This window comes from Phragmites australis, chromosome 18 (assembly GCF_958298935.1).
Source record: "Phragmites australis chromosome 18, lpPhrAust1.1, whole genome shotgun sequence".
Lineage (NCBI taxonomy): Eukaryota > Viridiplantae > Streptophyta > Magnoliopsida > Poales > Poaceae > Phragmites > Phragmites australis.
The window spans coordinates 26119379-26147074 of NC_084938.1; the positions used below are offsets into that span (position 1 = coordinate 26119379).

At 42.0% G+C, this 27696-nt stretch overlaps 1 protein-coding gene and 1 non-coding gene across 4 annotated transcripts; one reads left to right on the forward strand and one right to left on the reverse strand.

The window, feature by feature from the left end:
• Positions 1-3853: 3853 nt before the first annotated feature.
• On the reverse strand, positions 3854-3971 carry LOC133899849 (U5 spliceosomal RNA). Its single transcript, XR_009906455.1, has one exon. It is a non-coding gene; the product is annotated as a U5 spliceosomal RNA (small nuclear RNA).
• A 16714-nt stretch (positions 3972-20685) lies between these two features.
• On the forward strand, positions 20686-27572 carry LOC133899165 (auxin response factor 21-like). Of its 3 annotated transcripts, none has more exons than XM_062340125.1 (13): positions 20686-21076; positions 22059-22157; positions 22262-22318; positions 22415-22570; positions 22660-22744; positions 22951-23041; positions 23185-23349; positions 23432-23554; positions 23774-23849; positions 23935-24073; positions 24230-26013; positions 26466-26656; positions 27059-27572. In XM_062340125.1, exons 1-13 carry the CDS (start codon positions 20909-20911, stop codon positions 27210-27212), a joined length of 3288 nt encoding a protein of 1095 aa, XP_062196109.1. In that variant the 5' UTR covers positions 20686-20908; the 3' UTR covers positions 27213-27572. The 3 variants fall into 3 exon arrangements, with proteins under 3 accessions (XP_062196109.1, XP_062196108.1, XP_062196111.1); XM_062340124.1 differs by having other exon boundaries at positions 20687-21076; positions 22406-22570; XM_062340127.1 differs by lacking the exon at positions 20686-21076 and adding an exon at positions 21436-21777 and having other exon boundaries at positions 22406-22570.
• Positions 27573-27696: the final 124 nt, after the last annotated feature.

The following is a 27696-nucleotide window of genomic DNA, read 5'->3' on the forward strand; positions in this document are numbered from 1 at the left end:
CAAATTTCCATTTCCCCGAGAATTTGATATTGAAATAACTGCATATGTTGTTGGTATGCTCTAATTTTGATTGTCCATGTTATATGTGTAATACTGAGTTTATTCTTGCATTTTTAGTTTATTCTTGTTGGTCTCGCTGCAGTATACCTCAATGAAGTATGTGGTTACTTCATCAACTAGCTGGTTGGAGAAACAAAGTCTATGCTGGTCAATGTTATGTATTGCTCTTGGAAACTTAACAATTCATAATTTGTTAGGATATGTTATATGTGGTGCTTTTTGTATCTGTAGAAGCCACTCGTGAATTTGAGCTTTGTGAATATCAATGGAAAAATATTGCTAGCTTTTTACCGTGTAGACACTCAACTTAGTTGACTCAACTTACATATTGATATATATGTACTTCTGTCATCGAGGAAAGATGAAATTGTCGCTTCTATGAGGTTCTACTTGCCCCTTCCTCTATTGCTAAGTTATCGTGTGCTCCGGATGTATGTTGTGTTGTGACCAACGTGCAGCATGTGTTTGCATTGTCGGTCCGTCCCGTGCACCCTCTTGGAACGGCCACGATAGCCACACTACATGGGTGTGGCGTGCTCTGACTACGGCTGCAAAAAAGGCTTGGACTTGACGAGCTGCTTGAACTCGATTCGAGGTTAGCTCGACTAGATAACGAGCCAAACTCGATTTGAGGTTGGCTCGACTAGATAAAGAGCCAAACTCGAGCATGGGTGCTAGACTTGTGACTCTCAACGAACTGACCTTGAATAGCTCGGCTGGGCTCATATCTCTTGTTTTTTCCCTCTTCCCTTGTTTCCCTCACTTTCCATAGCCCAATTTTCATCATGGCCCAATAAATCTAAATCCCACCCCAAAAGTCTCTCCTCAAGCCTCCCACATATTTCGCCATTCCCATCCATACGTCCACAGTCCACACTCGTTCCGATGCCTTCGCTCTATAAATGATCGGTTACGGTCTTATTTTGACTAACGCCAAGAGCTAGCGACCTACATGAGCATTATATGTTTGGTGGGGGAGGGGCATCAAAATTGATTGGGCTCTTATTCCTAAATACATACTAGAGTGGATTTGTTGAGTGAGTCCATAATATGCTAAAAAGCAGGTAGTAAAGGCTTATTACCTGATAGTAACTATTGTGAAAGTCAATAGTAATAAAAAGATTCTTCAATTCGACAATAGCCTTGCTACTGAGCCATAAACATTTAAATAAAGATTCCTCTACCCTCTCTCCCCTCTATCTCTCTCATCAATAATCGTTGAGAAAATTACGACAAGTAAAATTTACTTTATGTAGCCTTCCTCTGAGGGCGTCGTAGCCTTGGTGGTTTATCTAGTACTACGTTGAAGCTTGAAGTTATCATGCGGATTTATTGTGCGCTGTCAAAGGTTGCTTCACCTCGCTCCCCTGCAAGTTGCACAGTAATCGGCTAGTGTGGTGCAGCGCTGGAGCCGAGGGACTCAAATTCTAGGCATATTTTAATTTGCAAAGGGCTACAGTTTTGTTTGCCCAAAAAATAGCGCACGGTTCATGTTTTGTTTGCATGTTATCTCCAGCGGAGAAGGTATCTCATTATTTTTGTCTGCTGTCCTATAAAACACGACTTCAACAGAGTATCCAAACAGATCGTTATTACTGTAGAGTTGTTATCCCTCCCTCTAGCATCAGCAAATATAGCGATATGCTATCGTCGCTATCCGCTCCTGTGCATGTCGGTGGGGAGGAGAGAAGCAGCAATTTGCCAAATGCTTCAAAAATTTATTTTTTTCCCTCTTTTATAAATTCAAAAGGTGAATTTCTGAAGCTTCTAAAATCACACTAATTTTTATGCTCATGAAATAAATAACAGATAACTCATTTTAACTGGTTTCAACTAAAAATCTCTTACAGATTTCATATAAAAATTCTCCAAATTTGACTGCTTTTGTATTTCGCTTGAATTTTTAGGTATAAATTTAATTCCCAAAATTAAGGAAAATTCGTGAATATTTATCTAAACTAATGTACTAATTTCTAAAAGTATTGACAACCCTAAGTTATATAGAAAATTTTAATGTTTAACGTGTGCTGCTACTGTTTACACTATAACTATTGAAATTATAGCCATTGCAAAAAAATAATTGTTAAAAATAAATTATATACGAATAAAATATAGATATATAAGATATAGAGAGTGAAATTTAGTTAGTCTACTAGAGTGTATAGAAATATAAAAAAAATTTATAGAGTGGATAGTTAAATAAAAATATAAAAGTCAAATTTAACTAATCTGCTGAAGATAATCTTCCGTGTCATCTTCCTTACTAGCGGAGAGAGCACCCGGCCAACCCTGTTCACCTTTTTTTTGAGGGGGGAGATATTTCATTCAAAAGCAGCAACTCACATAAGTGAGTCAGTGTAGCGTTTACAAAGAGGATGCAACGGAGGAGGAGAAGCGCCATTCGCTAATTGCGCTCCTATATATCTTCTGCCGTTTTGATTGAAGCGATGGGACCAAAGGTCCAAATCAGCGATTGCATTGGAGATCACTCGCCGGACATTACAGCTGATGCCTTGGAAAATTTGTTGGTTGCGGCCGTCCCGGATCTTCCATAGAATGGTGAGCAGCACCGACGTGGTGTCGAATGGGCGCTGCAAGGGAGCAACACCACAGATTATTTGGGTCGACATCGCAGCAGCCTTGAAGTTGTAGCTTTGCCCAAACAGCAGCACTTAGGGGACATTTGAAAAACAAGTGATGTTGGTCTTGAGAGTGCAAACGGCACGTCGACAAACATCATCATCAAGGATGTTCCTGTAGGCGAGGCCTGCTCGAATGTTCAGCTGATCATTGAAGAAAGGCTACATTTTAAAAATTTACAACTATTTAAACAGGCCTTATAGCCCGGTGGCAAAGTCCTGAGAGAGGGACCGAGCCGGTAGGGGATTCAAACCTCTGGCCTCGCATGACGTTGCCTCCAATAAAAATTGTGAAAATAGATTCCACTATTAAAAAAATATATGTTAAAAAAAACTATAACTTTTAGTGTTGACTATTTTGATATATTTTAAAAAACTATAATTTTTTTAACGTGGATCCATATATCATTCTCTAGCAATACGTGAGTACACGATTAATCCTCCTATTATATGTGAGGATGATAGGTGGATTCACGTTGAGAAAATTGTAGTTTTTTGTAATATATACCAAAATAGTTACAAATTTTTTAATGGATATCATAAATTATAATTTTTTATAACATATATTAAAAATAATTAAAAAATGGTTAAAAATAATCTGTAACTATTTACATAAAGTTATAGTTTTTACCGCATGTACCAAAATAGTTACAGATTTTTTAAATGGATATCATAAATTGTAGTTTTTTATAACACATATTAAAAATAATTATAGGTTTTTAAAATTTACTCTCCAAGAAAAGCCAAGCGAACACTTGAATTGGGGTGGACATGATCTGTGACGGAGAGGTACCTATCAACAGCCGAATGTCATGGTGCTCACCTAACTGGATGGTCTGCCCTCTGCAGCAAAGACATCAGGGCCGAGAGTTGTTCCTGCACAACATATCTAAGCCTCGAAACCAAACGCAATTCAAAATTATCCTGGAAAACTTGCTCCTCTGAAACATCAGGCCTCGTAGTATTGGTGACAAATGGCAAACCTACGTGCCATATAATCAGAATGAACCATTTCAGAACAGCATCGTCTTACTAGATTAAACCAGCCTGTATTACGTCTCTTATAAATTTAAATCACGTAACCAAGCTATTAATAAAAAACAAATATACGACTGTAAATTAAATTAAAAAAATTGACTTCTGAAATTGTTGGGACCACCTCAGAGAGAAGGCACCCTCCAAAAATTTGCGTATGCTGCTTATTGTGGCGCGCACACGGTATTCTTTAGTAAAAGGCGAAAGAATAGTTCGCTTTGTGCTCACCACGCAGCTGCGTGCCTTCAAAAGCCGCACACTGCCTCTCTTATATAGCCTGTCTCTCCTTCACATCGTGGTTCCCCAAGCGATGTGGTACAATGCCATCCTCCCCGGGAGCACCAGCAGCGCCGCAACCCCACATCGGTTCGGCAGCTCAACCCGCAGGACCGGCCCATACCAGACTAATGTGCCGCAATCCCGCTTGCCTACACGCGCGCACGTCTGATGTTGGGCCGAGTCGAACATGATATCATGGCCTCATGCGTGGCCCACAGTCTGTGGTGCCTTGGAATTTCTTTGTTCTTATATTCCGTACGAAAATAGGTGTCCGTAAAAATAGTTGTCTGTCACTGTGTCACATGCGGGAAGTGCGACAAGTGCCTGTAAAAATAAAATAAAAATACCTTTTCTCTTGCTCTCAAAATTCAAAGTACTATCAGAGTTATCATGAAAATGGTGGTGCATAAGATACTTTAATCAATTTTAAAAAAAATCAGATAAAAATATGATATGTATAATAAGAAAAACAAATTTTATTATACACAGTCTAAGACAAATATGATGTGTACCATGAGAAAAAAAGACAAATTCAGACATATTCGGAGTTGAATTTTTTAAGCTAGATTATAAGATTATCTATACAATACATTTTTTAGAATTTTTTTATAACTATTTCAATAATATTTTGAATTTTGAGAGTATTGAAATGTTGTATTTTTATTTATTTTTAACGTGACTTCAGTTGGAAGGGTGACGTGTTTATTTTTCAGATGTCTGATTTTTGCAATTTTTCAAATGGAAGCCTATTTTTACATTTTTTTTATTTTTGAAATATAAAAATTATGGTGCATTGATCAAGCCTCGCTTGTTCGAGTGTAGGGATAGTAATTTTCTCCGTGGAGATAGGGATGTGCCCCCGAACAGGATAGAAATGGGGATAGTTTTCTCCATGGGGCACACGGATCGAGGCCCCGAGTTCAAATTAGGACGGGTCGGGGATAGATTTTTTTTTATGGAGGCTTGCTACACCATCCATGCCTAGGACCACTCTGTCGTGGCTTCCCTCTTATTCATCCCTCTCATCTTGGGCTCCACCTAGGGATGTCAACTAGGCTCTGATCTCCGTTCCCCGACAGAGAATTCTTCTATTAAGGGATGAGAATGGGGTCAATTTTTCTTCGCGGGAAGTTTAATGAGAGAAATGACCCACCATCTGGTATGGCGGGGGCGGGGACAATTCCCCATCCCGTGTCTCCCTTTTCCCGTGAGGCCCGAATATATGCACTTTACATGTATAGTCATCCACCCTCGACTTAAAGCCTAGCCCATAGGTCTATCCAAGTTAAACAACCTACAAGTTCATCTGTTCGCGAGTTAAATATTTGAGCTCATCGACCCACCACTCACTAACTCATCGCGTTTCGAGCCAACCCACACCATACCCAACTGACGTAACTCTCTGTCTACTCAATTTTTAGCGAGCATGAGTTCCCCATCGAATCCCCATTCCTCGTGCAGGGATGGAGATGAGCAGAAAATAGTCCTCCTGAGTGGGAACAACAACAGGGATGAAGATTTTTCCTTCGTTCTAGAACGGGATGAGGAGCTATTCCCCGATTGAGAATTTCCTAGTGACATCTCTAGCTACACGGAGCCCCTATAAAATTTGGGGATCCTAAGAGCAACTCCAAGAGATGCGCTATCGCGCACTCGCTCGTCAAAATAGCGTCCACAGCGCCAAAAACACGCTCCAATAGACACGCTAGCGCACACACGATTTTTAGAAGCCCTCTGAATTATCCTCCCCGCACGCCAAATGTAGTGTGTCCTCCCCGCACGCCACCGAGCAACTGCCGCCTTCCCTCCCGCCTTCCCGTCCTTCCTCTCTCCGGGTCCCCATTGGCGTCGTCGTTCCACAGGTCGCATGAGGAGGCGGAGGCATCCAGAAGCTACCGCCCAAGTTCCTGTTGGCCCTGTCGTTCCACAGCTCGCCATCGTCCAAGCTCGCGGGCCTCATCGACCCCTGTAGGATCCTCTCCCCGAGACATGTGTCCCCCATAGTCCCCGAAGGTTCACCGGTCGTGAGGGTTGCGGCGGCCGTGGAGGAGGAGGCGCTGAGGGAGCAGGCAGCGCTGATGCCGTTTGGCGGTGCGAGAGGAGGGGGAGGAGGTAAGAGGGTTGAATCTGAGGTTGTGCTTGCGGGGGAGGGATGGGAGGTGCGTGGTGATGGAGCTGGAATCCGCGGTTCTGTGAGAGAGCTGCGCCTTCTTCGCCGACATGGTACTGGACGCATCTGGAGGGGGTAGCGGAGGCAAGAGGATCGAGGTGGATGGGGGTGGAGAACTTGGATGCATTCAAGGAGGCGGTGGAGCCGACGGGAGGGTGAGGGGAAGCCACCTCCTTCCCTCTCCCTCGCTGGTGGCCGAAGCTTTGCTTGAGTTCGTCGTCGGATTTTGCATCTGCGCTGCCACCGCTGTTTCCAACGCCGGTGGTAAGTTGGGTGTTGGTTTGTGTATTTGATCTCCCGTTGCTCTCTCTTTCTCTCTAATGCTCGTCGAGTCTAGCTCCGGCCAGTGGCATCACCATGGCCGTCGAGGTAGCTCGGCGAGTTGGTGCCTTTCGTGTTGTCTTCTTCTACTCCAGCCGGTATTCCGTCACTGCGCCATCGAGATAGCTCCGCTATGGGTGGCGGCCATCGTGCTGTTGCGCCGATGTGGAGACATGATCTGTTGCTCCAGCCATTGAGCCGTCGAAGTGTATGTGCTACTGTGGCCGTGCCGCGTGTGCGTTCTTGTGGTCGTGCCGCCGTTCACCTATCCGGTTTGCCGCCGTCGTGCTGGCGCACGTATGCTGCCGATGTGCTCTCTCTCTCTCTCTCTCTCCCCCTCGCCGTCGCGCTAGCGTACGTGTGCCGCCAATGTGTGAGCCGCCGTCGGGCTCGCACTGATGTGCCGTCGTCGGGTGTTGGTTCTTTCATCCTCTCTGTGCTTCTTCGGCATGTGCTGAGTTGGTGTGTTCATTACTCCGGCCGGCGTTCCTCCATTGCCTTCGGATTAGTGGGGCTTCGGCCAAGGACCATGGAGGTGTGGGCGCGCCGCTATGCTGTGATTGGATCGGTCTGTGATGATCCAGCTAGCGTGTCGTCAATCTGTGCTCGCCAAGCTCAGTTTCGACTGCATGTGTTTTGCACCGTGCGCCATCGAGCTACTTCACTGAGGTGTTGTCTGTGTATTCTCTTCTCTGACGTATGCGTATGTGCCTCCGGTTATGGAGTCTGATCTCGCATATGTCTATTGAGCTCACCATTTGTGTGCGTATCGTCGGTTGGGAGTCAGAGCGCCGCCGGGATTACCGGCTGGGCGTCTAAGCGCCACCGGGCTGTGGGTGTTGCCGATGGGTGTTTTCTCGCCAAACTTGTTGGTTATAGAATATTATTAAAAAATAAAAGAGCATATAGATGGTGAAATATTGATGTGCTGTTGGAGTGATAAAGTAATATGAAGGGAATCTTTATAGATGGTAATCTATATGGAGATATAGAGGCTGAAATATGAATATGTTGTTAGAGTTGTTCTGAGACTAATTTTTGCTCCGATCAAAGAGCAGAGTAGGGCTCGAATTTTGGGAGTCTGGGTGGGAGATGGAGAGCACTTCGCCACCAGTCCCATCCAGTTGCCGGCCCTATCTGAGTGGCAACCACTGATGAAGAAATGACGGTACTGCCCACCCCTGGAGAGGCATGTACTCACGCAAGTGTGCCAAACTCCATAGAGGTATTTACGTACATTATCCAAGAGCAGACATGTCCTTGTCGCGAAAAGGTGGAGGCTTCGAGACACTTTCAGAGTTGGAATTTCCTCGCCACTTGTCCACTCGAATAGTCTCTCGAGTTAAGCTCTGCTCATAAATCTCCCGGCGCCACTTCGAATCCCCCTGCGACGAGGCGAGCTTGAGCACGCAAGAAAAATTATGTGGCATAAAGGATGCTATCTAGCTCTCCAAACATTTTTAGACCAATATTTTTTATTTGACATGATCATTTAGATAGTGTTTTAAATTTTGAAAATATTAGAATGTAGATTTGTTCTATTTTAACACATATATTTACAATTTTATTTAAAAAATAAATAATAAAAAAGTTCCATTTCGGCAAGCCGCGGCCCAGGCTGGAGGGCCGTTTGCGCGTAGGAGGTGACGGGCCGGGCTGGAAAGCCGTATCCCCGATTACGTGACATCTGCCGTTGGTTTTCCATTCCTTTTGTTGTGTTGTGTGATCTTCTTCTTCTTCTTCTCAGTGCGTCCATCTGGTTGGAGCACCAGAATTTCGTCTCCTACAACTGGAAGTGCGTATGCACAGAGGCGGAGCTTGGGCTGAGATTTAGAGGGGGCCAACCATGGATTAGGCAGTATAGAGGTGGTCATTTTGAAGCTCCATTAGCAAAATTGCCTAGCTGCTATAGCATTTTCTAGAGGATTACAGATTGTAAGGGGGGCCATGGCCCACTCTGGCCCTAATGAAGCTCCGCCCCTGCGTATGCAAACGCAACGATATCTAGCAAAGGCATTCTCAGCCAGCAGGATTGGATGGAGGTAAAGTGTCATGATCGAGTCCCTGACCGAGCGGAGCAGGTAGCGCTCTCGGCACTTGCTAGTTGCTACAAGTGAAGTGATGTCCCGTCGGCCGTCGCATAAGCCAGCAGGGGCACCAACCCGTGCGACAAGGCGCTCGCTTTGTCATCACATCAGGCTGCGAGAATCCAGCAAAGTCTGGCCGCAGGGTCAGCGCGGCTCGAGATGGCCGCTTTTGACGCTAGCTACCTGGCTAAGCTTTAGCTGATCGATCCGAGTGGAGAACACGCATCTATCTCAGTCACATATGCTCGGACACAAAAACTCTCGTGCTATTCGCATATATTCGTTGAGACGTGGCCTCAGTATATATCCATGAAGCCGAAAATGGCTTTAATCGGCATGTGTGGTGCAAATTGGTGCACTAAGGTTACACCTAGCAAAACCTCTTACGATGTTAACGGTCAGTCGAGTACGATCTTATTTAGTTAGTTCAGATTTAAAATTTAATATACTCTTAATGAAATTCCACGAGTACGTCAAGTGGTCATTTTTTAAAAGGTTACACCGGACCTTCTATAGTTTTGTTAATTACAGTAATTCTTTTAAAAAATATTTATTTAATTTAAAAAATATAGTACTATTAATTGAACTCAAGAGAATCACTGGATACCTTTAAGGTGTGTTTGGTTTAGGAGATGGGGTGAGATGGGAGAGGGCGATATCTGTTTTTATGTTGTTTGGTTTATGGACAGCAGGAATAGAATTATCCCCCTAAAGAATATTCTTTCAATATGCTGGATGAAGCTATCTCTCCAAATTGGTGGGACGAAGTCATCCATCTTTACTAATCATGCTTATTAGTAAAATGATTAGTGAGATTAGTATGTTTGTATTACTTATTAATATATATTACTATAAGATTAGAATTTGTAAAGTTAATGTGCTAATCAGTGATAATTAATGAGCTAATTCGAGTATGATTAGAGTTAATTAGTATATTTTATTGTTAAAATTAGTAATGACTATAGCAAGAGTAATATAAATATGCGTTAGTGCATATTGATTAGTGTATTATTAATTATTATTATTTAAAATTAAAAGATATAATTAGTTAATAATTCTTATCCTTATTTATTCTCGTGCCTCCAACCAAATAAAAAAAAGACTCATCACATTCATCTAACCAAACAAAAAAGAGTATCATACTATTAAAAACAGAAATCGTATCCCATCTCACTTTATCTCTCAATCAAACACACCATTAAATTCACCAATTTACATCCATGTGATGCTGATCCACAACATCAAGTGGCCGGGCCTGCCTAGCCCTGGGCTGCTGGGCCCGAGCCAGCCATGCAATACATGCATGTGTCGTCCCCGTCAGCTAGCACACGCACGCGCAGCCACCATGCCCCGGACAGGTCCCCCGTCCCCGTGCTAGCCCTACTCTATGCACCTGAGCTGGCTGCCATGGAGACGTATGCATGGTACAGAGGCAATGGAACGAATGCTCCCCGGCCAGCCGGCCTGCCAGCTGCTCGTGGCGCCTTCTCGCTCGATCGCGTTGTGTGTGTGTGTGTGTGGCGGCGGCGTCTTGCTTCATCTGGACGATGAGTCAACCAACCCTATCGTACGTTTCCGGCCGGTGTGCCGGCAGGCGAGTTTGGTTGCGGGGTTAGGCCGGCGGCGAGTGTCAGATGTCCGCGTCGTCGTGGAAACGGTGATGGCCGTCGCTCGTCTACGATCTGCTTCCTTCGGTTCAAAGACTGACTTTTCGTCGGAGAAATTCAGAAAGGCTGAAACTTCCAACAACCTGCCTGCCTACCTCGTTTGAGTCATGCTGCGTCATCTTAATTAGGGGTGTTTTTTTATGGACAATGTTAGAAGGGATAATCTTAATCTTTTAGATGGATGTGTCAGTTTTTTATTTGTTTGAATTGATGTGATGACTCAGTTTTTTGTTTGATTGGTGTGACGAAGGTGAATAGAATAAGTTAATTTTCTGTTTAGTTGTATTAATTAGATGAGTTGAGTTGATTGTGATGATTTTTTATAAATATCTTAATTTGTGCATATTCATATTTATATGTATTCTATAAGTATTTGGATGAATTTATACATATTTGAATTCAAATTGAATTAAAAAGAAAATATCACATGAAATGATAAAAATGCAGATAAATAAAACATTGCAAAGGAACTCACTTTTTCACCAAATAAATTAGGGTTGGAAATAATTTTAAAAATTATTACACCACATGAGAGGAATATTAGTGTTTTTTTAGATTTTTGAGAATTTCCTTGAGGCCTTAAAAATTGCTAAAATTTTTAGGAGTAACCCTATTTGGATATTTTTATTTTGAAATCTACTAGGGCTATTTACGTAAATCCCTGTAAAATGGATTTATCATGAATTATAGAAAAAACAAGTTTTATCATTTTTAGAGCACAACAAACCTACTTTACAAATAGAGAAAGAGGCTAGAAAAAATTTGGAAGCAGATGGATACCGTTCATCTGACCCCACTAGTCATCCGCTTTTGATAGGAGCGGAGTGAGGAGTCACGGACGAGCGAACCAAAACGGGCGGTCTCGTACAGCTATTTTTTGAGATTGAACAATCCTGAATCTAAAGAAATATTCGGTGAAGATGGATGACCTCATCTTAAGTCACCCAACCAAACACATAGACTAGCATTGTTTACCTAGATGGGATGATTCCATCCATCCTGAGTCACCTAACCAAATACATCTTATATCGGCACAATGCAACATATAAATGCCTAACTTATTGTATAGTGATAGATACAAATTAAGTAGTCAAATATGAGGCTCATCTGACTCTCTTCTCTTTGTCTCTATCTCTTTCTCTTTCTTTTTCTCTCTATTTTCTTCTTCCTCTCTATTTTCTTCTTCCTCTCCCTTATCCATATCCTCGGGTTTTCACTGTCTGCGAACGGATCCGCCTCTGCATCTATGTATCGATATGAGTGAGGACTACTTGTCACTGACACGAGGAAATAGATTGCTCACCGGCCGTTTTGGCGTTTTGCACGTAAAAGTTTGTGCTGACGGTGGCTCTCCCGCTTAAAAACACACGTGTGTGAACTGTGAAGTGGACATGATCTCTGACAGAGAGATTGATCCAATGTTACGGAGTTGTGCACATATATGCACGGCCGTATAGCAATAGTACGAGGTCCATTCGATCCCAGAGAGATGTCCCATTCATTACTCATGCTGACTCAAAAGACTGTTCAAAATTGGCTTGCAAATAAGCCGTAAGACCATTTCTAATTATATTTTCTTTATTTCGTTTTTTTTTATTTCCTTCTTCGTTCTTATTCTATTTATTTTCTTCAATTCTTTTTATTTTCTCTCATCTCCAACAGCTTTACTTCGAGGGAAATCACGAAAAGAAATGAGAGAGAATCCTGTCCTGAAGGGAATGACCTGAAAATCCCGTCGTGAAGGAAAACCGTTGGAGCGCTGAAGAGAACGAAAGTCCCTTCCCGACAGGATTTTAGTTCCCGAAGTGAAGCCGCTGAGGCTAGCCTAAGTCACAGGATGTGTGTGTTTATACATACATACATACATACATACATACATACATACACACACACACACACATATATATATATATATATATATATATATATATGTGTGTGTGTGTGTGAGAGAGAGAGTGATGGATATATAGGAGGAACTATATGTTCTGTTAATAGGATGTGTTTATATATATATATATATATGTGTGTGTGTGTGTGATGGACATATAGGAGGAACTATATGTTCTGTTAATAAAACAGAAATAGAAATTTAAATTCGTGCGAGGGAGAACTCGAGCTTGGTGGTTTCGGTATACATCCATCCCTGACCAACTTAACTAGACTCATTTCACGTATGTATAAAATCTACACGTGGAAGTGCGCGTGTGCTAGCAACCTAAAAAAAATAGGTTTACACGAATCTGCAGTAGTAATTACGATGGAATCGGCAACACTAGGTAGCTACGTAGAATTTGTACCCCAAGAACCAAACGTCAAGGGACATGAAAAAAAATACGAAATAATCCATTTTATTCCTCCAAACAATACAGTTGTAAACCCTCAAACTATTAGACCGTTTGTTTAACTTCATGGGAATCTAAATTCGGATAATTTTGTATCTTTGACAATGGTTTAGACTGATTAGTACTCTAGTTTACTGAGTGGACTTACCACATAAGCTTGTCGACATGGCAGGACGATTCTGGTTATTCAAAACTGAGAAAACAAATTAAAGTGTGTCTTATTTTATATGTGATGAGTGATTGACAAGGTTATGTATTTGGTTTGGTAATTGTTGAATTGCATGTGCATGTATATGTATTGCTGATCATGACTAACCAAAGTTACAGAGGAAATGGAGTTAGCGTGTTTTTTTTCTGAGTCCAGGAAATTGCATATGCTAGATGGTCCGGCACATGGAATATTGAACTTATCGAATGGTTCGGCGTTCAGATGGTGTACATGTTGGAGCATTTCAACTAGAAGAAAAAGTTAGGAGTATACGCTGGATAGTTCAACGATGGGCACTATGAATGCCGGAGCATTTCTTACAAAGAAGTTGCAAGTTGGTTTTGTTGGACTTACATGCGTCGGATGGTCTGACGATGTTGAGCATTAACGCCGGAGCAGTTCCTACAGAATGGCTTTAGGGTGAATGCTCCCGTCGGCTGGTCCGGCGATTGTGTGAAGAGAACATTGAACTGTTTTTTGCAGAGAGGATCAAAAGTTGGTCAATCTGATAGTTTGCACACATCGGATGGTCCGATGCTCAAGAGGGGTACATGTCAGAACATCTGACGTTCACATTTTCTATGAGATGTATTTTGAACTGAGAATTCTGATTTTGAGCTAACTGGAGATGGAGTTAGGATATGTTTTTGTTTGTCTAATGTTGTGAAGTTGATGGATGCAACTTGACAATCAATACAAGATGATCGGGGCCAAACGGGGTGCTTGGTGCTGGACAATTGAGGAAGCTGTGTAGAGTCAAGGTGATCCTAGCTATGCGCATGGAGGTCAAGCAAAACATGGAATGAAGGATGAAGATGACATATTGACGAAGTTAAGCGAAGGGGATGCCGGTGCAAGTGACAAGGTGGTTCAAGGGATCGGGAGCGGGAGAGACTTGTTGTCGATCAGTATCGCAAGACGGAGTATACGCGTCGACATCAAAATACTTGCTTGAGGTGAAGCAAGTGGTAGCAAGTCACACTTTGAGAAACGTGTGAGGTGGTTTAGCGATTTAACCTCAAAACTGTGGAAGGATAGAGTGCACGTGATATCATTGCGAAACTTGTGCTGAGTCGAAGCTATGTCATGAAAAAGCTACGGCTATTCGATGAATGGAGAAAAAATGAACCAAAATATCTCAATAGTAGGTAGGAGATCATTGGAAGAGAAGGGTATTTTGGAACAATGAAGCTTAAGGACTAAGCTACCTCTCTAGCACTATAAATAGAGGATGAGCCAGCCATTTGAGTGCTGAGTGATAGGTTTTAGAGGAGAGGAAATGAGAGCTTAGCCTTTGCAATAGGTGAGCGCTTTTGTAAGGAAAATATCTTGTATCTACCGAAAAGAGGGTTGTCCTCCGCAAGAAATGAAGAGATTGTTTCTTCCGATCCTTGTGTTCATCTTATTTTAGTCTCTTTCTATTGGTTTCCTTGCTTTGTTTCGAGTTTTCCTTTTTGATTGTGTTTTTCCTTTTTATTTAAATGCTGAAATTTCTCACCTTGAGAACTTATTCTTCTTGTTGCTAAAGATATAAAATTCACATACAAATATATACAAGTGGGTATTAAATTTCATTGCCTCTAAATCATCAATTCGGAGAATTTCTTCTTCCAATACTATCATATTTGGTTCTAAGTTTTTCTTTCGTCAAAGTTGCTATCTGTTATGGGAACGACGCATGAGATAAGTTGCTACACCCATGAGTGTCATGTTCTTCCTTGAAAACTTCCATAACAACTAAAGTTTCTCTCTGTTTTGCTTCTGCTTGAGTTTTGATGTGTGTTAGGTGATCTAAATGAGAGAAGACTATCAATTTCGTAAGAAATTTGTGAGATGCCTATTCACCCACCATCTAGTCATCATTCTCAATCCTACAAAAAGAACCCAGCCTGACCGGTCTCGATCGCCCAGTCCCCACCCCCTCATCTTCTCCTCGGCTTAGTAAAATCACTGTCTCCATATACAAAATCACTGTCAAAGGTGCATAATGATCTAGATTTGGATTCTCAAGGTTAAATAAATAGTTTAATAGTTCATGAGTTTTTGGAACTAATTGTATAATTTTGGAAAGTAAAATGCACTTTTTCCAAAAAAAAAAAAAACGTTTGTCTGTCTGCATAATGAGGATCACATTCTTGTTGAGCAAAGGAGCGGAGATGGAAGCATGCATGCATTTTGTATTATCATCTGTCAGGTGATAGGGACATAAGGTATAGCTTATCTGCAAGTGCCAGATTTGGTGCAATTTTGTTTCAGTTTCTACACAAGATTTGTAGAGACACCATAATTTATCATTTAAGATTTGTAACAACACCCATCGCCTTATCCCTGCACTCGCAGTATTCTTGTCCTGATCATGCGTGACTACAGTATATACCTTGATTATACGAATGTTCTGCATGCATGCATGTGCCAAACAAACCAAACGATCCACAGGAGCATTATCCGCCAGACATACATGTTCTTGGACTACATGGCGTAATCCCAAGCTCAATTATTTGATGCCTCCAGATGCAGCGTCACTCGCCGCAAACAGTTGAGCATTGGGAATTAATCGATGTTAATTGCAAGTTGCAACCGGCACGTACGACGACCTTGTTGTGTTGCCGATAGGGATTTTAATTTTGTTTTATACTTTTTTTCATTCACTAGTGAAAAAAATCAAAATTTTATTAAAATTTCAGTTATTTTTCATCATCTGCTTTGTAGGTCTTACATGTTAGTAAAAAAATAATTGAAATTAAATATTTTGTTTCCCTATGAAGTTTCAGAAATTTCTGCAAAATTTTAATCGCTGGTTGCCTACTCATATATATGTATATATGCGTATGTGAATCCGTATCCGAATGTTCCATCGTTTCATGCATGCACATATCACATGTGGATGCCGATGTGTAGGCAATTCCGGTCTAATATCCGCTAATCACTTGTCGCGTTCCTTATTACAAACTTACAAATTAGCCAAGGAACTAACTGCGCATTCCACTTAGGTTGTCGATTATCTTCTCAATTTTACACACCTTTTTTTCCCTTGTAAAAAACATGGACCTCCATCTGGTTAATATGGTCCTCCAAGAAGGATATGACATGGATAAATGAGGTCTGGTCAATGCTGCAGCGGTAGTTCTGCAGCCAAGTGTGCGTGATATGATCACTGGAAATGGAACAGTTCCGCGCTTTACACGGCAAAATCTCCTTACGAGGCACAATTTGAAGAAGCAAGTCTACCTCTTAGGGACACTCTCTTGTGGAAGGCTAATGCGGAGCCAAGGTGAGCTTCTTCACGTGGATGGTTTTGCATAGCAAATTGCTCACGTCCGATAACTTAGAAGTCAAGAGGCATAGAAAACGAGATTGATTGTTCCCTTTGCCATGAACAACTTGTGATAGCTACTCATCTACTACAGTGCTCCTTCGTCGGGCTCGTCACTTGCATAGATTACGAGATTAGAAACAAACAAGTAGCGTAACGTGAAGATGGAAAGAAATCTTCGTACCTAGTAGAACATTTTGAAAGAAAGGAATCGGCGAGTCTTTGAAGGAAGAGAAGAAGATTTTGAGTAAGTGACGTTTCGAGTCAAGGAAGACATAGACAACTGGACCATGGCATTGGCGTCTCAACAGTTAGATTAGGTCCTTTTGTTTACAACGTCATGTTGTCTGCATTGTTCTTCTAAGCTTCGATAGCAAAAACTTTTAGGCAGTTTCGAGCTGCCTCTCAGAAACTTTTTGTAAACGTTATGATCTTATTCCTTACTAAAATGAAATGGCAGAGCACCTGCTCTTCGCTTAAAAAAATGGGATAAACTCAGTCAACTTTTGGAAACCTGTTTTTTTTTTTCAGGAAAACTACGAACACCTTCTAACCAACTCTTTTTTGAACCCAGATGGACCTCGATCGGAAGCACAGACACCATTTCTGACGCCGCTGTTCCCTCTAATTTCTCTATGCATGTTTCTGTTCTTTCATCTCACTAATTTGATGCGAGCATCTGCACTATTTTTGGCCTCTAGTTGTCCATCACCACTGTGGACAGACCAAAGAAATCTACTCCCTCCGTTTCTTTCTAAAAGAGCGCATTAGAATTTAAGAAAATCTTTCAAAGTATACATTAATCGCTGGTAATATATTATCAATCGTTACGAAATCAATATCTTATCAAAAAGATGTATAAAATATTAATATATTGATATATCTTTTGTAACACATAATTTGACTAATTATTGATAAAAATCACAAAGTTCGACTTTTTTTCAGTTCTAATACGTACCGTATTTTGAACGGAGGGAGTAGTAAACACCAACTGCCATTTGCTTTGCAGTTTCCACACATTTACGCGTAAACCGAAGCAATACAATGTTGTAGCTGAGTAGACTTACTATTTGTATCCATTGGATATTTAGTTGAGACCGAAAGCTGTGCATTCTCTGGTCTCGTCTAACAGTTTTTTTAGGAAAAAGTCTCGCCTAACAGTTGTTAACCTCTATCATGCTTGTAGTTTTGTTTTGTTATTTTTTTCGAATGCCATCATGCATGTAGTTAACTTGGTTCCATCAACAACTCTAGCTGCGGATGCAGAAGAAGTGGAGGTGTTGGCGTGCATAGAAGAACTCACTTTAGCTGCAGATTGGTGCAAAGAACCTGTATCCTAGGTAAAAATCTAAAATTAGACAATATATCTGAGCGTATTTACTGAAATAGACAACATGTAGTCGTATTTATTAATATAGTATTTGTATTCAGCACACTGTGTACCAAAAAACTATTTTCGGCACACGGTGTACCGAACACGGTACTGTTGCCGGTATTCGGCACACGGTGTGCCGAATACGGGCAACAGTGCCATATTCGGCACACCATGTGTCGAAAAATACTTTTTTCGGTACCAACATGACCGTGTACCGAAAAAGTATTTTTGGCACACGGTGTGCCGAATACGGGTAACAGTGCCATATTCGACACATCGTGTACCGAATACAATCCATTTTCGGCACATCATGTGCCGAATACGGGTAACAGTACCGTATTCGGCACACCGTATGTTGAAAATAGCTTTTTCGGTACACCGTATGCCGAATACAAATGCTAAATTAATAAATACGACTACATATTATCTATTTCGATAAATAGACTCATATATGTTGTCTAATTTTAGATTTTGGCCGTGATCCTAGAGTGCGACAATAATGCCGTTGGTCAAATATTTGCAGAAGCTAGAGAAACAAAGATGAAAAGTGAGCCTCCTGATCAGAGACACGTTGGACATGGCACGACGACTCTCTAATTTCGCCGTGACCTATGTGAAGAGACAGCAGAACTATATCGCCCATGAACTTGCACAGCTTGCAAAGAGAACGAAGCATTCGATAGTGTGGAGATTGCATGTACCTATGTGTATTCATTTGTTAGTTGCTCAGGACTGTAATACAATTTCTGAGTAATATAAAGCTCTCTTTTCATTAAAAAAAATGAACAACTCCAGACTAGCAAAAGAACATGCAGGCCTAATTGACGACATCTACCTTACTTGATCGCCACGTGTGCCCCACCATGGTGCTTAATGAAAGTAATTATGAAGCTCCTGTGTGTACTTGCAGCAGTGATGCCATAAACAGAAGATGCACCGGCAATAAGCAAAGATCAAATATGAAAAGTTTACTGAAATTGTCTCTGTTGCCAACCTTTCAAAGCCTTGAAACAGGAAAAAGGTAGCAATGAAATCAAGGGAGAAAAACAAAGACAAGTGGTAGATCAAATGAAAGGGGGAGAGAAAGAAAAATCAAAAGCACGATGAAAAAACGGAAGCCGACAATGGGTCGAGACGACAAAATGTTACAGGGTGTGATTAGTTGTCTAGGCTTCCGCATGACCGGCGTGTTTGGGTGAATGCACGGTGCAGTTCACTTTCCCGGTTTCCCCCTTCGTCTTCTTACTCCCAACAATAGAACCACAAAACGAAATGTGTCACACGCAATACAGATCAAATTTAAAACTGAGCTTGTTTGGACCCAAGAGTATCTCCTAGTCACAAGAGAGTTAAGCTAATTATCATGACATTCTTGTAAAATTTCCACGTTTCAAACAAGTTTAGGCAGCGTGATGAGCTAGGCGACGACACCACCGTAGACTGCATCTTGTATAGGGGCTCCTTAGGACGGTGCTGAGTATGTGGGGCTGTCTTGAAGCACCTATATGTCTAGTGTCAGGCTAGTTTCCTTCTAGACGTAAAGTCGGAGGTTCGCCATCAGGCCTCCAGCGCCCCTTGTTGTATGGTCCGTTATGCAGATTTTGTGTTGGGTCTCGGAGCTCTTGGACTCTGGCTCGGTGTCCCATACCTGAAGCACACCATGTTCATCTGGGTGGTACCCCATGATGAACACATCGCGGCAGCCGGGATCCTCGGTACGAGAATTAGCGGTTATCGTGGATTTGGCCATAGGCGGCTTGGTCAAGTTTTTTCAAACTTGCTGAAACGACGAAACGCGCCCCTCTACATGGCGCATCAAATGTTGAGGGTTAATCCCCGATAATGATTCCAAAGTGTGCTGGACAGTGGTTGCTGAATGGTGTTTCAAGAATTGGATGTGTGTGTCGACGGTGAACTCGGGGACATAAGGAGTTATATAGGTTTGGGCCTCTCGGAGGATAATAGCCTTATGTCTTGTGTTTTTAGCATCTCAGTTGATTACAGATGATGTTCTAGCTGGTTGCTAGACTTAATCTCCCCCATACAAATAAGGTCTTCATCCCTTTATATAGTAGGAATGAGGAGAAATTACATGTGGACTCAAACAGAAAACCTCCGCTCATCCTAATATCTAACCCAAACCATTATTACAGAGGACAATGTGTGCCCACTTGCTCTGAAGACTCTGTATATTTTGTCGCCATGCGCCGTCATGCTAGCCTGCAAAGTCCCACTCTGCAGCATTCAATACTATGGGACAAGACAATGCCCTTTTGCGTCGTTCCCATCCCTGTCCCCGTCCACTTGCCTGGTCGGGCTGCTAATGACGTCCCATTCGTCATGGTGCCACCGTGCTAGCTTGCAAAGTCCCACTCCGCAATATTCAATGATACATAACATAACAATACCCTTTTGCGTTGTCCCTGTCCACTTGGCTAGTCGGGTTGCTGATGACGTCACATCCGTCGTACGTCGTCGTGCTAGCCTACAAAGTTCCACTCTGCAACATTCAATGCTACGGAATGGGACCGTGTCCTTCTGCGTCGTCCATGACTTCGTCCACTGGAGCTGACGCTTGAGGAATAAAACACTTGAGTGAATATCAATAAATGTGCATTAGACAGGTTATGTCAAATATAGCCCTACGACCAGTAGGCCTGGTCGTGGGTTTATACGATGACGACGGAAGACTGATCGCGTAGGTGTTATACTGATCGCTAGAGCCGTATTCTGATAGCACGATCGACCAATTTTTTAAAAATATGCTCCTTTAATCATTAGATACTCGGCGGAACTGTTAGCTAAGGTAACTCTTTAATCAACACACCAACACCCCCTTTGTCTTCTTACTCCAACAACAGAACCACAAAACGAAATGTGTCACACGCAATACAGATCAAATTTAAAACTGAGCTTGTTTGAACCCAAGAGTATCTCCTAGTCACAAGAGAGTTAAGCTAATTATCATAACATTCTTGTAAAATTTCCGCGTTTCAAACAAATTTGTACTACTTTCTTTAGTAAAAAAAAAATAGAAAAAAAGAAACAAATACGCAAAAAGGTCACACGCGCAGCGGCGCACGCTTGTTCGTGCGAGTCCTGCCTTGCGCGCCCGTGTTGCGTCCAGATGCGCCGATTAATCAAAGAAGTAATCAGCGAGGTCAGCAAGTAGCCGGCAATTAACAAGTGCGTTAACAGTACGGCAGCCAGTAGGCTCGGCAACAGCATCCGGCAATACTATTATATTGCTCTTTTCTTCGCTTCCTCCGGGCCTTTGCCCTCTTGGGAGCTGCTACTCAAATCCGCCCTCCTCGCCGGCCACCAGGCGATGCCTCCCAGGCAGCGGCGGCGGCGGCGGTGGCGGAGGCAGAGGCAGGTCGAGGCTGTGTGACTGGCCGCGTGGGAGGCGGGGATGGCGGCGCCGGGAACGAGCTCCGGCGGGGCCGGAGGCGAGGGGGGAGGAGAGGGGAGAGGGACGAAGGTGAACCAGGAGCTGTGGTACGCGTGCGCGGGGCCGCTCGTGGCGCTGCCGCCGGCGGGGAGCCTCGTTGTCTACTTCCCCCAGGGCCACAGCGAGCAGGTGTTGAGTGAGACGATTCGCTGCTGTCCCCCCCCCCCCCCCCTTCCGATGAGCAAAATTGCTCCTTTTTTCTTTTGTTCTGTTCTTGCGTTTTTTTGTGGCGTTCATCCGCTTGTCTCTTTCTTGTCTCCTCGCGTTCGCCGGCAAGAGAGAACTCAAAGAAGTGGTGTGTCGTTTCATGGTTGGTTGATTGGTTCGTCGGCAATTGGTTCTTGAGCTTCGCCGGCAAATGCTTGGTTTCCAATTGTCTCCTGAGAGAGAAAAAGACTTTTTTCCCCGGTGGCCTTTTGTGCAGTAGCTCGAGAAAAAAAGTGGGAGTTACAATTTTCCCTTCTAGTCATAATTAAGACCCATTTTTATGATTGCTAATTTTATTGTATTTCCACTAATTTCGAGTTCTTTTCGGGGTAGTCTCTGCTTTTTTGGGCGATGCATCAGTGCACTAAGTATAATACTTTTTTGATGCCCCTTTAGCAGATAAACCAAGTGTGGCCTTAATTTGTTTCAACTTTCTAATAAGAAGGAACATATTTCTTTAGTTTTTCGTTGCGATTGTCTTTTTTTTTTCCCGAAGGTTGATCAACCCACAGGATAATTCTGTTGTCTGTGGTGTTGAACTCTCGTTTGTCTTCTGTGAAGCTTGCGTTCTCCTGTCTATTTTATCAAAGTTTAAGAAGCATCCTTGAGAGATTAGACAACAAGTATTGAACCTTTTCTCATCTGTAAAGCCTTTGTTCTCCTGTCTATTTTGTCACGTTCTAGTGCAAACAAAACAATTAGGCGTTGATCTTAGTTACCTACGTCACTAGTTTGTACAACTAAGATGAAGTTTCATATGAAATATCTAGGTCTTGTCTACCAGTATTATATTGAAGTTACATAAAAGAGCAGCCAGTAAAAAAATCACTTGTATATTTGCTAATAATTATGAAAGTTGAAGTTTCATGGTGAACAATTCTCATTCCTTGATACCCAATTTCAGGTAGCAGCATCTATGCGAAAGGATGCATATGCCAAAATTCCGAGCTATCCAAATCTTACGTCTAGGCTTATATGCATCCTCCACAGTGTCACTATGCATGTAAGCAATGCTTCTTTTAACACAAAATGGAAATTAACTGCGATTAAGCTAGTGCTCTCTTATGTGGACGATTTTAAGTAATGTATCTCAACAAAATTTGACAGGCTGATCCTGACACGGATGAGGTTTATGCGCGAATGACTCTCCAGCCAGTTAGCAATGTAGGTCATACTTCCCTATCTTCAATTATATCATCTGTATTAAAGGATGTACCTGTACCACCTTGATTTTGGAATTGGGACTGTTAGGTGACACAGTGTGACAAGGAGACATTGCTGGCATCAGAGCTTGCACTGAAACAAACCAAACCACAAACAGAATTCTTCTGTAAAACACTGACTGCAAGCGATACAAGTACCCACGGAGGTTTCTCTGTGCCACGACGTGCTGCGGAGCGGATTTTTCCCCGTCTTGTAAGAACACTTTACATCTTATGATGAATAAAAGATGAAGTGTTGATTGCTTAGCCCAGTCTAATTTGTTCACACTGCACTGTGTGTAGGACTTCTCAATGCAGCCTCCTGCTCAGGAACTGCAGGCCAGGGATTTGCATGGTGCAATTTGGACATTCCGTCATATATATCGAGGTAAGTCACAAAAATTAAGAAATCAAAGTTCCCTTCTAGGCATGAAAGAATGCTAATGAAAGTTAGTCTAGTCCATAGTCAAAATATCACTTATCTTCTTTGATTTTATAATTTTTGGAACATGTTATCTTCTTACATAATTGACCCATCTTGCTATTCCATAAGCACTTTTCAAATTTTAGAATAGCTCTCTTCCTCTTCACCAGGCCAGCCTAAAAGGCATTTGCTGACTACCGGCTGGAGCCTATTTATCAGTGGAAAGAGACTTCTTGCTGGTGATTCGGTCTTATTTACTAGGTAAAATGTTGAGGGTGAAGGCCTTTTTTTTTTGTGGATTTTCAGCTGATTCCTGTTTTGGTGTTCCTTGAGAGTCAATATAGCCAATCAATCTACAGAGAGTGTAACTAATGCCACTGAACTTCCTGCCTCTGTGATTGTAGGGATGCAAGACAGCAACTCCTCTTGGGGATAAGGCGAGCAAATAGGCAACCTGTTAACCTCTCATCATCTGTTTTGTCTAGTGATAGTATGCATATTGGAATTTTTGCTGCTGCGGCCCATGCAGCAGCTAATAACAGTCAATTCACAGTATTCTATAACCCAAGGTAAATAGCATTTCTGCAAGGCTTAATATGTAAAGAAGTGATGTATTTAAAGTTTCCATTGGACTGCTTTTCCCCCTTTCAGGGCTAGTCCTTCAGAATTTGTGATTCCTTTTGCCAAGTACCAGAAGGCTGTCTATACCAACCAAATATCACTTGGCATGCGGTTTAGAATGATGTTTGAAACGGAAGAATCTGGAACAAGAAGGTATGAATTTCCAGCATTAGCTAATGTGGAATGCATAGCGTCCTTATTACTTCGAAATCACTTTAGAAAAAGATCTGTGGATTTTCTTGTGCACAATCGGTTCTCTAGAACTTACCATTTTGCTGCATCTGGACTATTTGGTGTATCATGTTTTGAGCTGCATTACCCAGCTTTACAGTTCTTTCTGAAAACTAGGAACTTCTGACAAAATGCATGCAGGTACATGGGAACAATAACTGGTATAAGTGATCTGGATCCTGTAAGGTGGAAAAACTCCCAGTGGCGCAATATTCAGGTTTGGCCTGATCAATCAAACTAAATATGCAAATGTTTGCCACATTTCCCTTTGTTTTTGATGAAAGAAGTATATGTATATGCAGGTTGCATGGGATGAAGCGGCACCAACTGAGAGGTGCACCAGGGTTTCCCTCTGGGAGATTGAGCCTATCATTGCTCCATTCTTCATCTACCCCTCACCATTGTTCACTGCAAAACGTCCAAGACAACCTGGGATAACAGGTAAATAGAGAACTGGAATTCTTGGCCTAACAGCATCCCCTCAGTTCTTGAATACTATTAATACATGTATCATTGAAGATCTTAACGGATAACAATGTTTTCCTTGCGTTTATACAGTATACTTGATTACTTCTAATGGATTAATCATATCTGTAGATGATGAGACCTCCGAAATGGAGAATCTTTTTAAGCGGACCATGCCATGGCTTGGTGAGGAGATTTATAAGAAAGATCTGAATACTCAAAACAGTCTAGTTCCTGGATTAAATTTAGTTCAGTGGATGAACATGCAACAGAACCCCTCGCTCGCTAGCACAATTATGCAACCAGAATTGCTAAACTCATTAGCTGGCAAACCAATACAAACTCTGGCTGCACCTGATCTATCAAGGCAAATCAGCTTCCAGCCCCAGTTCCTGCAACAAAATAGCACTCAGTCCAACACTTCGCTGCTTCCTCCACAATACCAGCAGACTGAACAGTTAGCAAAAGTGATAGGTACATCAAACCATTTGGGAAATGTTATAGTACCACAGAAGGTAGTTCAAGATTGCAATTCTGATCAGAAGCAGAATGCAATTACTCAACCATTGCAAGGAGGCCAACCAAAGATAAATATCACACAGCCTCAACTTGTCCAGACTCAACTCCAGCAACCTCAAGTCATTCTCCAGGCTCAACCTCAGCAACCTCAAGTCACTGTCCAGGCTCATCTCCAGCAACAGCAACCTCTGGTTCAAAATCACACCATTGTACAAGGAGGTCTTCAACAAATCCAGCTTCTGCAGCAACAGCAACCACATCTGCAGCAGCAGCCCCAGCAGGTTCAGCAGTTAGTGCAGGAACAGCAGCAAATAAAGATACAACCTGTTCAGGTATCCTATGATACAAGCATGATCACACAGCTATCTGATCATCAAATGAAAATACAACTATTGAAGGCTCTACAGCCACAGCAGCCTCTGATCATGGAGCAGCAGAAAATGATCCTGGATTTGCAGCAACAAATGGTAAACTCCCAGTCAACTGCTCAGCAGTGTGCACAGGTAGCTAACCAAGTGATTGGCATGCATAACAGTAGCACTATGCAGTACCTGACGCAGCAAAAGACTCAACCTCAGCAACCAATTCAAGATTCTCCTGGGAATTCTGTTTCTGTTGCAAAATCAGAAATTGTTACTTCCATAGGTGCTCGCTCTTTGCATGTGCCTGCTGGAGTGCAGTCATGGAAGATGGATTATGTCCCCCCTTCTTCAACATCAGCATCCCCAAACAGTAATCCTGTTATTTTGCAATCAATACCAAGTAGCTCCAAGAACCAAAGTTTACTTATTGCAGCAAAGACACCTCAATCATCTGTTGTATTGGGCCCTACAATTGAACAGGAAACGAAGCCTTATCAGAGTACAAAGCAAACAGTGATGATTCCCAAGACGACTGAACAAAGGCCAGCTACTGGGCAAGACTTCATGAACAACACTCCTCAGATGGAGTATTTGGACACGTCCTCTTCAGCTACTTCAGTTTGCCTTTCTCAGGCTGATGGATCATTGCAACAGCCACCTTCATCCTTCAATCGGCATCAGCTGTTGAGAGACACAGTTCCAGATAGCGAGTTTGAGGTTACAGATGCAGGAAATAACCTTCTATTTGGGGTAAACACTGATGGCCAACTGGAGTCTCTTAATGCAGATGCTTTGCTTGCAAATAACATTGAAACCGAGAAATACCTGGATCAGATGCCAGGAAATGGCATCTCTAACTACATTTCATCAAAGGATTCTCACCAAGAGTTATCATCTTCAATGCTTTCGCATTCATTTGGTGTTGCTGATATGGCATTCAATTCTATAGATTCTTCAATCAATGATGCCCCATTCTTAAACAGAAATTCCTGGGCTCCAGCTCCTGCACATCAACGAATGCGAACCTACACCAAGGTATGCTATTTGGCTTTAGCTCCAGTTCGTCATTTCACAACAATATGAAATTATCTATCGAGCTGCTTTGCACTTTACAGTATTCCATAGGAATACTTTAGTATGGAGTTCGAGTAAACTATTTAACCATCCAGAGTATTACCGCTTCTAGATGGCCCAAAAAATACTTTAGTATGGTGTTCAAGCAAATTATTTCTTCTTACCTGTGAAGGGGTTGATAAAGCTAACTTCAACGCCAAATGATGGCCCAAAATTATGTTTGCTATCTCTTTGTTAATTAAATCAGTTCATGGCAGTAGACATAGGTTATAGCAAATTTATATTTTGTGTTGTTTTATTCTGTCATTGTTTAGAAGATTGATGCAATAAATTGTAAACAATGTTCATGAAATAATATGAGTGCATGCTCACTCTCGCATAAGCACTGTACTGACCAAAGGATTTATGTACAGGTGCACAAACGTGGTGCTGTAGGAAGATCTATCGACATCAACCGGTATTCTGGATATGATGAGCTGAAACATGACATTGCCCGGATGTTTGGTATTGAGGGGCAACTCAGTGACCAAAATAGAGTTGGCTGGAAGCTAGTATATGAAGATCACGAAAAGGATGTTCTATTAATTGGTGATGACCCATGGGAGTAAGTCATATAAGCTTGTTTTTCATTTCCCAAACAAAGCCAACTAGCATGCAGACAACTAGCATTGATTTCTGCAAGGGAAAGGCTACTAAACAAATTCAACGGTGACAGTGGGAAATGCAACACCTTGAACGATTTTGGCATTTTGATTGATGCTTCAATCTTTAATCGTGATATGCATTCGGTGCTGTGGGTAGAATGGTATTGTTAACTTTAACTAAATACTTACTGATAAAAAAAATATATGGAGAAACTCAAAAAATGAACTGTTTCATTTAGATTGATAAATAAAATAAATGAGACCAAATTGTCTTCAATTCTTCATCCTTATTCATTTAGTTACCATATCTAACTCTTTTTTGCCACTTTGGTAATTAAAGATTGGTGGCTTTGCATTTGTAGGGACTTTGTGAACTGCGTGCGGTGCATCAGGATTCTCTCTCCACAGGAAGAAATGCAAATGAGATTGGTTGGGGACTTTGGAGACAGCTTTCTACCCAACCAAGCATGCAGCAGTTCAGATGGGGGTCAGCCCTGGAGGTTCACTGGTGACTAGAAAGTATAAAGTTGTCAGCTTAGATTCACTGATTTGAATTACCAATATATCTACTGATGCCAGAAGATCGACATTGTTATCTGTCAGTCTCAAATAATGCGAAGTATGGGCGATGATATTTGGGGCACCGGATTTCTGAATGTAGAGTAAACTTATACACTATGAAGGTCATGCAAACAGTGAACATTAGAAGGAGAACGAGTTGCAATGCAGTATTGCAGTGGAGAAGTTCCTCCACGAAATGTACTTCATCATCCGTCTCTGTTGTAGTCTTGTAGATGTAGTTATTCTGCTATGTTTTGACAGCCTTACAATCCATATACTACAGTTACCCGCACCTATATATATCTTTGTTGTACATGCTTTTGTTGTAAGCGGTAACCCAGAGGTTGTCACTTGTCAGGCATCGCCATTTATAAGTTGCTAAAGAATACAGATCCAACTGGAGAGAGTCAGTTTGCATAGGTTTCATTGACCATGAACT